The 12622-nt window shown below is 41.7% G+C and overlaps 1 protein-coding gene across 3 annotated transcripts in view; it reads right to left on the bottom strand.

Annotated features, from left to right (window-relative positions):
• LOC141156717 (E-selectin-like) overlaps positions 1–12622 on the bottom strand; it is a 1180370-nt gene that overhangs the window by 595791 nt on the left and 571957 nt on the right. For all 3 annotated transcript variants that reach the window (XM_073643013.1, XM_073643011.1, XM_073643012.1), the window contains one exon: positions 8917–9102. In XM_073643013.1, the coding sequence (XP_073499114.1) occupies positions 8917–9102 (186 nt within the window). The remainder of the gene's footprint in view (positions 1–8916; positions 9103–12622) is intronic.

The following is a 12622-nucleotide window of genomic DNA, read 5'->3' as shown; positions in this document are numbered from 1 at the left end:
TTCAGAGCTAGATGCAGATAAAAATTATTTTGAATTTGCAACCTGGTGGAGGTTAGTATAGATGAACTTATAGAACAAGTCCCACACACTGCTACAAGCCCAAGCCCAAATATTTTTTCAGAGCTAGATGCAGATAAAAATTATTTTGAATTTGCAACCTGGTGGAGGTTAGTATAGATGGACTAATAGAACAAGTCCCAAGCCCAAGCCCAAATATTTTTTCAGAGCTAGATGAAGATAAAAATTATTTTGAATTTGCAAGCTGGTGGAGGTTAGTATAGATGGACTAATAGAACAAGTCCCACACACTGCTACAAGCCCAAGCCCAAATATTTTTTCAGAGCTAGATGCAGATAAAAATTATTTTGAATTTGAAACCTGGTGGAGGTTAGTATAGATGGACTAATAGAACAAGTCCCACACACTGCTACAAGCCCAAGGCCAAATATTTTTTCAGAGCTAGATGCAGATAAAAATTATTTTGAATTTGCAACCTGGTGGAGGTTAGTGTAGATGGACTAATAGAACAAGTCCCACACACTGCTAGAAGCCCAAGCCCAAATATTTTTTCAGAGCTAGATGCAGATAAAAATTATTTTGAATTTGAAGCCTGGTGGAGGTTAGTATAGATGGACTAATAGAATGATGCTATGCCCAAAAGGTTTTACTTGGCTAAGTGCAGTAAAAAATTTGTATTCCATACACAGGTGGTGTAGCTTGCAGCACAGATAGGCTACTCCACTAACTAACACACACTGCAAGAGGCCAAAAAGGATTTGCTTAGCTAGATTTAGCCAAATGCTGTAAAAAAAACTTGCACAGCACTGGCACAGACCTGCCTGGCAAAAAGTGATAGGAACTCATGTAACCTAGCCCTCAAAAGGACTGCAAATTACAATTAGCTCCTACTCCCAACCTATCTATTTAAGAGCACAGACCTGCCTGACAAAAGTGATAGGAACTGATGCAACCTAGCCCTCAAAAGGACTGCAATTACAATTAGTCTTTACTCCCAACCTATCTATTTAAGAGCACAGACCTGCCTGATAAAAGTCGTAGGAAATGATGTAACCTAGTCCTCAAAAGGACTGCAATCACAACTATTCCCTACTCCCAAGCTATCTGTAGATTTGTGCGAAAATTGGCTTGAAATTAACACTCAAAGTATAGCGCACACAGCAGCAGCGGTGCCGTCTAACACGCAGCTGCAGCAGTGAGAAAATGGTGGCTACGTGAAAAATGGCTGGGTCTTATAGGGCAAGGACATGTGACATACACTGCCAATGACACATTCCCTTGCTTGTGTGAAAAAAAGCAGTTCGCTCCGTGTGTGCGCTGCTGATAGGCTGACAGATTGCACTTCCCCACTGTAAATGCGGGAAAGAGAAAAAAAATGGAGATCTTCATTATTTCTGCAGAGATCCATCCCCTGCCCCTCCCCCCGCCCCGCTGTACACTCAAACTGCGTATTAACATTAATTTTCAGCATTACTGAGAAAAAATCCAGTTATGATTTTGGTGCACGAACAGTTATCGAACATAACCTCGAACAGTCAAATTTTTTTCAAATCGTTCGTGTTCGCCGAACGGCTCGAACACCGCCCAAAACAGCTCGAATTTGAGATTGGCGAGCAGTTCGAGTCGAACACCCCTCATCTCTATTTGAGAGTTCTCAGTTGTTGATACCTTTTAATGGCTAACTGCAAAGATGGTAACAAATTGTAAGCTTTTGAGACTGCTCAGGTCTCTTGAAGAGACCTGAGTAGTCTTGAAAGTTTGCAATTTGTTACCATCTTTTCAGTTAGCCATTAAAAGGTATCAACCACTGAGGACTCTCAAATCTAAATATTTTTCTATCTACTGGCTAACACGGTACAAGAATATAAGTGTTTTTTCAGCGTTTTTCACCCACTGGAAATAATGAGTGGTGAAAAATAAGCTAGAAAAAAGCACCAAGAACGCAGGTGTCAGTTTTTTCAGCGTTGTTTGTGCCAAAACCTGATGAGATTTTTTTTTTACTGAACGTTAAGTACATGCATAAAGTGGAAAGGGCAAAGAAAAAAAACAGCTCACCTCCACGAACAAGCTGGGTGTCTCCGGGATCCATGATCAGCGCTGCTGCTTGCGCTCAGTAGACATGTAACTGGGAAAGATGATGATCCAGCTCCACAGGCTCCAATAGTAAAAACAAATGTCTTTTATTTAGAATTTTTTAAAAAAATATCCAGATGGCGATAATGTAACTCCAGCTGGTGGAAGAACAATACTAGAAGGGAAACACAGGGGAACCAAGGAGGGATGCGCACCCTTCCTTGGTGCCCCTGTGTTTCCCTTCTAGTATTGTTCTTACACCAGCTGGAGTTACATTATCGCCATCTGGATATTTTTTTAAAAATTTCTAAATAAAAGACATTTGTTTTTACTATTGGAGCCTGTGGAGCTGGATCATCGTCTTTCCTATTACATGCATAGACAAAAGAATAATGAAAAAAACACACTAAAAACGCAGCAAAAAAGCAAGAAAAATCCTGAACAAACCTTCCTGACAAGACATCGGGATTTGCTGCAGAAATAAAACGAAGCAAAAGTGAATTGCTTTTTTTCTGCATTTTTTAATGCTTTTTTTATGCACATTTGTAGCTGCATTTTACAGTACCAGCAAAATCTATGAGATTCCAGATTTTGTGCTTTGCATGTTTTTTTGCAGAATAGGGATATGTTCAGACATTGTGTTTTTGCCGCGATTTTACCTTGATTTTGATGTGTGTTATTTTCTGTGGTTTTGCCGTAATTTTGATGCGTTTTTTAAGTGCATTCAATGCACAGAGAATTGACATGCTGAAGATTATTCTCTATTTTGCCTTGTGGTGCATTTTGCCTCCATTTTTCACCAATTGAATGCACTGAAAAAAACGCAGGTAAAAAATGCTGCAAAAACGCACATAGAATTGACATGCTGATGATTATTTTCTGCACCAAGTCAAAAAATACTCAGCATGTGCATGACATTTCAGGTTTCTCATTCACTTTGCTGCAGAGTTTTGGTGCATTTTTGCATGCGGTTTTTGGATGCGTTTTTGTAAAGTAATGAATGTTTTTGGAGCTAGATAAAGATATTTTAAAAAAGAAACATGGGACATCGCTTTAAGGGTATGTACACACGATCAAGAGCCACTGCGGGTTTGACGCTGCCTCATTATGCAACATCAAACCCGCAGAGGCCAGATGTTACATCATAATGGATGGGATTTGTAGACATCCCATGTTTACTATGCGTTTATTTGTGCCTGCGGCTGACTCTCGGATACGGACATGTGGCGCGTCTTTCAAGACCACACCATGTTAATTTCTCTTACGGATTCACTAGTTTCCGCAAGAGAAATCTGATCAATGCAAGGTATTGAATGCAGGGAATCCACATGGTTCAAAGAACACATGTGGATTCACCTGAGTTCAATAGAACGCAGCAACTTTGGAAACAGCATAAAGTATACTGCGTCCAAAGCGCTGCATGTCCAGATCGTGTGCACATACCCTAACACGTGGATTACTGTCAGACCATTGGTGAGTATTTTCAATGCATCCAAAATGCTGCGTTCTAATGCCGCACTTGTTTTGTCAGTAAATGCGGATTCAGTGCATATAATGACATTTCAATCGATCAAAATCTGCAGCGAAGAGTTGCGTGTCCGCTGCAGACATTGACATGCTGCGGGTGAGTTTACGCAGCGTAAAAAACAAGCACAGTGTGCATGGGATTTCTTACAGATGAAATAAAATGAAGAATTAAATAAACCATAACTAGCAGAGGGAAAGCCGACCGCTGAGGGCTGATATTTTTGATTTAATTCGCATGACTGTATTGTGGAAGCAAAGAAACTTTTTTCAATGATCAGATGTGATCCTATATGACTGCTGTAATAATACAGAAATTTTGTGGAGCGTGCCAAATATCCCACTGAATTTAAAGTCAGCCAGATGTGTTTTGTTTAACCAACTGACACTTGGTCGCTGACAAATAACATACTATTAGGTGACTGCATGAAACCGTGGCCATCTGATGTGATCTCATATGACTTCCGCAATAATACAAAAATTTTGTGGAAAGTGCCAAATATTCCACTCCATTTAAAGTCGGCCAGCTGTGTTTTGTTGAACCAATTGACACTTGGTTACTGACAAACACCATACTATTAGGTGACTGCCTGAAACCGTGGCCATCAGACATTAACCCATATGACTGTCCTAATAATCCAGCAATCTTTGTGAGCGTGTCAAATATTACACTTCATTTAAAGTATTGCAGTTGTGGGTTAAAACCTATTCACAGTTGGTTGCTGACAAATGGCATATCTGTGAACGATGTTGTCAGGGTATTACGCCACTTTTACGGACTGACAAAGAAAACATAGAAAAAACAAGCTAAAATGGAAAAATTGTTAAGAAACATTCTTTCCAGGGTAATGACTTGTATATAAAGCCAAAGGAATACTAAAAATAAAAGATATGGACTGTGGAAGACATTTATGCGATCAAAATGAACACTCATGTGGAGCTGATGATACCACCTAGCAGCAGCTGTCCCTATTGTAAATGCATCTAACAACATTATTGATAGGGAATAGATTAGATTTGAATTTTTTTGTCTTTCTCAATATTAAGGAGTGGGTTTCCTATACTGTTATTGCATATGCAGCAATTTGAAGGGCTGCCAAAAATTAGGACACACTCCAATACACATTTAAAGAGACTTAAAAAAAATAAAATAAAATAAACAAAAACACAGTAGGGTCTATTTTTAGTATAAAAACCAGACTCGCTAATGTAACCTCAATGTAAACATTGTTTAGCTCCTGCACCTCCTTCTCCTCCTGTTCGGCCTCCATCTCCGAAATGACCACATCAGTCACAAGCTGAAAGCACTGCAGCACTGCTTTGGCCAAGCGGCAACAGGCTGTGCTGAAGATAATATGCTTAATGCTTAGGTGACAAACCGCACACTGCTGCAGAGTTGTTTAAAACTGTAACACAGCAGGCAGATCTGTGGCTCTCACCGCTGAACATACAGGCCGGCATGGTCACGTATGACAATGGCCGGAACCTGGTGGGGGAGAAATGACAGCTTAGTACATACGGTTTCCCTGTATGCCAGTCCTTTCATCTGACCTAAAGAATATGGCTGTTGTAAAATCAAACTCTCTCCGAGAAAAAAAAAAAAAGACAAGTGTTCCGCTTCTCTGACCTCTTCTGAGTTCTCCCCAGCCCCTCCACTCATCTAACACGTCGCCCCGCTCATCATACACAAGCACTATGCTAGTGTGACGCCCTGCGGCTGCAGGCTGTCACAGAACTCCTGGGTGTTGCACAGATGGATTCTCCCCAGTGGCCTCAATACATGCAGACACCTCCACCCAAGTCCACTAGATGGAGCCCTGTCAGGTATATATATACTTGCGAGTGGAGTTCAGGAAGTCAGTCAGTGGGAAGCAGTGAGTGTGACACGATGCTGCAGTTCCAGACAAGCTGAAGTCTGTGTGGCTGAAAGCAAGGCTAGGCCCAAGCTGCGGGCTAGTCTGGCCAGTGAGAGCCTAGAGTGGGCCAGAATACAAGGAGAGGAAAAGAGCCATGAGGGACAGAGGAACCACAGAGAGTTTGTCCCCTGATGCAAGCCGGGCTCCTGGCCCGAGCCTATTGGGACCTCCATGCCCAGTAGGGAATCCTGCATACTGAGGAGGATGTCATATCCCTCAGTCCACTCGTGAATACCGCACATTCAGAGGACTAGGTACCACGAAGGCCCCAGCATCCAGGGATCGTGGTAACCAGTGGGAAAGCCCTCGCCGCCAAGCAAGACGGGTGAGAGAAACATCAAGGAAGCTAGACCCTGTTCCAGGCAGGTCAGAAGCTCCAGGGAGAGAGACAGGAAGATACAGAAAGGAGGCCTTACACCCGCTCACTGGGGAGCAAGTCCTGAAGTGCACACCACCTACAAGTACCCTGGACCATACCTGCCTACCATCTTCAGTAAAGGTACTGAAACTAGCCCCGGTGTGTGTGTCTGTTCTTCCTCTGACCCAGCTGGGTCCCCTCTCTCCTGCATCCTTTCACACCACTCTGCCCCGGGGGCCCGCTCCACCTGTGGGGAGCAGAAACACCTCGGCTGCCGTCCCAACACCCCCCGGAGGTCTGAAGCAGCGCTGGTAATCCTTACCAGGTACCACAGGTGGGGTCATGAACTATTTATTTTATTTTTATTTTTATCCAAGTTTCAATCCCCTTTCTCAAGAGTGACCCCAGGGTACGGGCCCGGGAGCCGACCACATAACATCCCCAAACCAGATAAAGGCCCGGGCACCGAGTCGTCCCCATCCCCTGGGCGCATCACTAGCCAAACTGTTAAAAATGCTTGTAGTTGCACTGCAATCACGTTCCTTCACTTATTCGTTGAACGTTACCGATTTTCCCGAATTTAAGCAAAAATGCTCACCTTTCTGATCAGGAATCTGAATGTGCCACATTCATGACGAATTTAACTTTTGAGATCAGATTTCGAACATATTCGCTCTTCTCTAATTAATACCGCAGTAATATAGGATCACGTCTGATGACCATGGTTTTAGGCAGTGACCTATGAGTCAGTGATGCTTCCAGGCGTCTTCCCCATTCTCTTCCCATGTCTTTTCAGCACTGTATGGATGTGTCTGATCATGTCTCACACACCACATGGCCAGATAAGGTAGTAAAATGTTAAAATGATTATTTATCACTGTTGAAAACAATGCAAAAGTACAAAAACTAATCAAAAACGCTACGTGTGAACATAGCTCCAGGTGAGGAGGAGCATTTATTGTGGAGTTATTTATTTTGCCTTAAATGCAAGTCCTTACCCTGGAAAGAATGTTCCTAAACGTTTTCCCCAGGAAAATTCATTTTGGTTTAGTTTTTATATGTTTTATTGTGAGCCCGTAAAAGTGCCGTAATACCTCTGATAACATTGTTCACAGCAGTGACCTGGGAGTCAGAGATGCTTCCAGGGATCTTCCCCATGCTGTTCCCATGCCATTTGAGCACTGGTACCATCGATTAGGGCAATTTTTAATCCCCCTGCAGACCTCCAGGGGGGATGGACCACCGGAAAAATGCTTCAGTTTCTCATAGACTTACATTGGGCTCGTTGCTCGGGTCGAGAACCCGAGCATTCCAATTTGCTCAACCCGAGCAACGAGCACCCGAGCATTCTAGTGCTCGCTCATCACTAGATAGTAACAGAAGAAAGTATTTTTTTACTGTAGATGAGGCCTGTATAACATAGAATATATGCTTCAAACATTTTCAAACTGAGATCTTCCCTGCTGTATCACGTTAGTAACAGAAAAAAAGTATTTTTTACATGTCAGACAGCTACATTTCAGTGGCACTAAATGACAAGGTGAGATATGGCATGCTGAATCACTTTAACTGAAAAAAATAGTTTTTTTTACTCTGCAACAGCTCTGCATACAGCTGAATTTCATTGACACTATATGAAAAGGTGAGATATTATTATTATTATTATGGCTTGCTGCATCACGTTAACAACTGAAAAAAATAGGTTTTTAAAGGTGTACTCATGCACGGAGTACAATAGAAGCAGTGCACAATAGACTTCTATGAAATGTGCCCTGCTGTCTTTGTCTAGACCTCACTAATCGCACAAGAAAAAAAATCTGCTGGCAAGTCGATTTCACAGCCACACAAGACACTAGCTATCTAAACTATCTGACTTAGAAGCAACCGCCTAGCTAACTAGCTAATATCTCTAATGAATCCAGGAGCAGCGTCAGGAGTATCCTTTCTGTGCTATTCCACTGAAAAAATGGCGCTAAAACAACATGTCTGCTCTTTATGTAGAGAGGGACATGTGATTTCAGCAGCCAATGGCACAACCCCTTGTGTCTGGTCATTGTGGATGGATTGGCTAGCCGCAATTTGCACACATAAAGTTAAGAAAAAAAAAAGATTACAAGACCGCCGCTCCTCTGAGCTTTACCCACCCACTCCCCAAATAAAACACATCCCCCCTGCTCATCAAACACCGCCACTATCCTAAACAAAGTGATAAAAATACTTCAGTGGCAACATGATAATTTTCAGAACTTTTATCAACTTTTTACCAAATTTTGCCGATTTTAAGAAAAGTGCCCGTGTGTCCGATCACGAATCAGAATGTGCCATATTTGAGCCGAATTTGAAATTGTTGATCGTTTTCCGAACATATTCGCTCCATCTGTACATCTCACACACTGAGAAATTTGCTGTAAGCTATGGTGGAGGCGTGTTCTTCTTTCTCCAATGTAATTGGTCAACGTCGTTCAGGGAGATGTACACTCAGTAAAAACTACCTGATAACACTCACTTGGACTTCACAAAACTTAATTCATTAGTGGCCCAATACTTTCATTGCTAATACTTCCTTAAGGAAGAGGTGAAATAAAAAAAATAATCATTATTTCACTCTGCAGCCACTACCATATTCTGTGTCCAGTTCAACATAAAAATTTGGTAAAAGGTTCTCAAAGCCTTTTCCATGCATCCCTGCATTGACAGTGCCATAGAGATTTGCCAACTAGTCTGGGAGCAGTTCCCCTTTTTCTGAGAGCCTCCTGGATATTCTATGAAATGTATGGTTGGTCTTCTGCATTGGTCTGTCGACTCTTCATATTATTACAGATGCATTCCTTGACAATCCTATATTGAATTCTCACTCTTTGTGGAATTCTTGATCACTGCGTTCTCACACCTCCATAGCATCTGTGAGCACTTATTACTAGCTATTAACTTGGGATAAAGGGAATAGTTTGTATTCCTCATCCTTCAAAGACCCTTTATATCACCTGAAAATCTAATACAATTTGATATTTTATTAAGAGATATTACCTTTACATATAGGTATAGATTCCGACCATTCTCCTGAGCTTTGGCAGGATAGTGATCTTGTTCCTGTCAGTTCATATCCATCTTCACAGTGAAATTTGCATTCAGAGTTATACTGGAATGTTCCATAAACGTCAAAGCAGATCATTTGTCCATTTGAGGGACTGTGTAGAGACATACAAGATACAGCTGCAAAAGAGAAATAAATGATTTATTTAATATCATTATAGACAATATCTGTCATGTGACCAGGCTGGTCCAGGACCTGGGGTAGGTGAAATAGGCAGCCACCAAGGGTATAATTGGCGGGGGTGACTTTTTTAACCCATTAGTGACAGAGCCAATTTTGACTTTAATGACCAAGCCCAATTTTTGAAATCTGATCTGTGTTACTTTATGGGGTGATAACTCTGGAATGCTTCATCATATTCCAGCAATTCCAAAACTGTTTTATCGTGACACATTGTACTTTGTTAGTGGTATAAATTTTAATATCTTTTGAGTTTATTTGTGAAAATATTGGAATTTTGTAAAAATTAGTAAACTTTAATTTTTATATCTTTAACCCCTTTACCCCCCAGCGTGGTTTGCACGTTAATAACCAGGCCAATTTTTACAATTCTGACCACTGTCATTTTATGAGGTAATTACTCTGAAACGCTTCAACGGATCCCACTGATTCTGAGACTGTTTTTTCATGACATATTGTAATTCATGATAGTGGTAAAATTTCTTCGATATCACTTGCGTTTATTTGTGAAAAATTGGAAATTTGGCAAAAATTTTGAAAATTTCACAATTTTCAAAATTTGAATTTTTATTCCGTTAAATCAGAGAGATATGTTACACAAAATAGTTAATAAATAACATTTCCCACATATCTACTTTACATCAGCACAATTTTGTGCCCAAAATTTTTTTTCATTTGTGCGTAATAAGGGTTAAAAGTTGATCAGCGATTTCTCATTTTTCCAACAAAATTTACAAAACCATTTTTTAGGGGCCACATCACATTTAAAGTGACTTTGAGAGGCCTTTATGACAGAAAATACCCCAAAGTGACACCATTCTAAAAACTGCACCCCTCAAGGTGCTCAAAACCACATTCAAGAAGTTTATTGACCCTTCTTGTGCTTCACAGGAATTTTTGGAATAGGGAAGAAAAAAATGAACATTTAACTTTTTTCACAAAAATGTTAATTTAGACCCCAATTTTTTTATTTTTGCAGGGGTAACAGGAAAAAATGGACCCCAAAATTTGTTGCTCAATTTCCCCTGAGCATGCAGATATCCCATACGTGGGGAAAAAACACTGTTTGGGCGCACAGCAGGGTTCAGAAGGGAAGGAGCGCCATTTGACTTTTTGATTGTAAAATTTGCTGAATAATTAGCAGACGCCATGTTGTGTTTGGAGAGCCCCTGATGTGCCTAAACAGTGGAAATCCCCCACAAGTGACAACATTTTGGAAACTAGACCCCTCAGAGAACTTATCTAGATGTATGCTGAGTACCTTAAACCCTCAGGTGCTTCACAGAAGTTTATAACATGGAGCCATGAAAATAACATTTTCATATTTTTCCCACAAAAATGTTTTTCAGCCCCCATTTTTGCATTTTCATAAAAGTAACAGGAAAAATTGCACCATGCAACTTGTTGGCAATCTCTCCTGAGTAAGCGGATACCCCATATGTGGGGGAAAACAACTGCTTGGGTGTACAGTAGGGCTCGGAAGGGAAGGGGCGCCATTTGACTTTTTGAATGTAAAATTTGCTTGAACAATTAGCGGACGCCATGTTGCGTTTGGAGAGCCCCTGATGTGCCTAAACAGTGGAAACCCCCCACAAGTGACACCATTTTGGAAAGTAGACCCCTCAGGGAACTTATCTAGATGTATGGTGAGCACCTTGAACCCTCAGGTGCTTCACAGAATTTTATAACATGGAGCCGTGAAAATAACATTTTCACATTTTTCTCCCAAAAATGTTTTTCAGCCCCCAGTTTTGTATTTTCATAAGGGTAACAGGATAAATTGCACCATGCAACTTGTTGTGCAATCTCTCCTGAGTAAACTTATACCCCATATGTGGGGGAAAATCACTGCTTGGACATACAGTAGGGTTCGGAAGGGAAGGGGCGCCATTTGACTTTTTGAATGTAAAATTTGGTTGAATAATTAGCGGATGTGCCCCTGATGTGCCTAAACAGTGGAAAACCCCCACAAGTGACACCATTTTGGAAATTATACCCCTCATGGAACTTATCTAGATTTGTGGTGAGCACCCTTAACCCCCAGGTGCTTCACAGAAGTTTAGAACATGAAGCCGTGAAAATAAAAAAATCTAACTTTTTCTACAAAAATGTTTTTCAGTCCCCAATTTTGCATTTTCATAAGGGTAACAGGAGAAATTGCACCATGCAGATTGTTGTACAATTTCTCCTGAGTAAGCTAATACCCCATATGTGGGAGAAAACCACTGTTTGGGTGCACGGCGTCATTTGACTTTTTGAATGTAAAATTTGCTTGAATAATTAGCAGACGCCATGTCGCATTTGGGGAGCCCCTGATGGGCCTAAACAGTGGAAACCCCCGACAAGTGACACCATTTTGGAAACTAGACCCCTCAGGGAACTTATCTAGACATGTGGTGAGCACCCTGATCCCCCAGGTCTTTCACATACATTTATAACGTAAAGCTGTGAAAATAAAAAAAATCTAACAAAAATTATCTTTTAGCCCCAATTTTTTTATTTTTACAACAGTAGGAGGAGAAAATGGATCCCAAAAACTGTTGTGCAATTTCTCCTGAGTGCGCCGATATCCCATATGTGGGGAAAATACACTGTTTGGGTACTCTGAAGGGCTCAGAAGGGAAGGAGCACTGTGTGACTTTTGAACACAAAATTGGCTGGAATCGAGAGCGGATGCCATGTCTCATTTGGAGAGCCCCTGATGTGCATAAACAGTGGAAACCCCCCAAAAGGTTTATTTGGCTATATAACAGCTGCAAAACATATGGGACGGAGACTCGAACATGTCACTCGTGCACCTATGATACTCTGTGCATACCCGAGCACACGATGCAAACCCAAGTAGCGAGCACTTGCACTCAACACTAGTCGCCATATCATTGTCATTTTTTTTTTTTTACTTTTGAAAAAAAAACCAACCCTAGCCCAACCCCAACCCTTTCCCAATCCTAACCCTAGCCTAACCCTAAACCTAGCCCAAGCCTAACCATAACCCTTGCACAGCCCTAACCCTTGCACAACCCTAAGAGTAGCCCAACCCTAACCCTAGCACAACCCTAGCCCAACCCTAACCCTAGACCGACCCTAACCCTAGCACAACCCTAACCCTAGCACAACCCTAACCCTAGCACAACCCTAACCCTAGTGCAATCCTAACCCTAGCCCAACCCTAACCCTAGCTCAACCCTAACCCTAGCCCAACCCTAACCCTAGTCCAACCCTAACCATAGCACAACCCTAACCCTAGCCCAACCCTTAACTGAGCACAGCCCTAGCCTAACCCTAATCTCAGCCTAACCCTAACCCTAGCCTAACCCTAACCCTAGTCCAACCCTAACCCTAGCCCAACCCTAACCATAGCACAACCCTAACCTTAGCACAACCCTAACCCTAGCCCAACCCTAACCCGAGCACAAGCCTAGCACAATGCTAACCCTAGCGCAACCTTAACCCTAGCAC

This window comes from Phyllobates terribilis, unplaced genomic scaffold (genome assembly GCF_046119375.1).
Source record: "Phyllobates terribilis strain yellow unplaced genomic scaffold, ASM4611937v1 Scaffold_8__6_contigs__length_399053987, whole genome shotgun sequence".
Taxonomy (NCBI): domain Eukaryota; kingdom Metazoa; phylum Chordata; class Amphibia; order Anura; family Dendrobatidae; genus Phyllobates; species Phyllobates terribilis.
The sequence above is the reverse complement of the archived record's forward strand: the minus strand, read 5'-3'. Positions and strand labels throughout refer to the sequence as shown.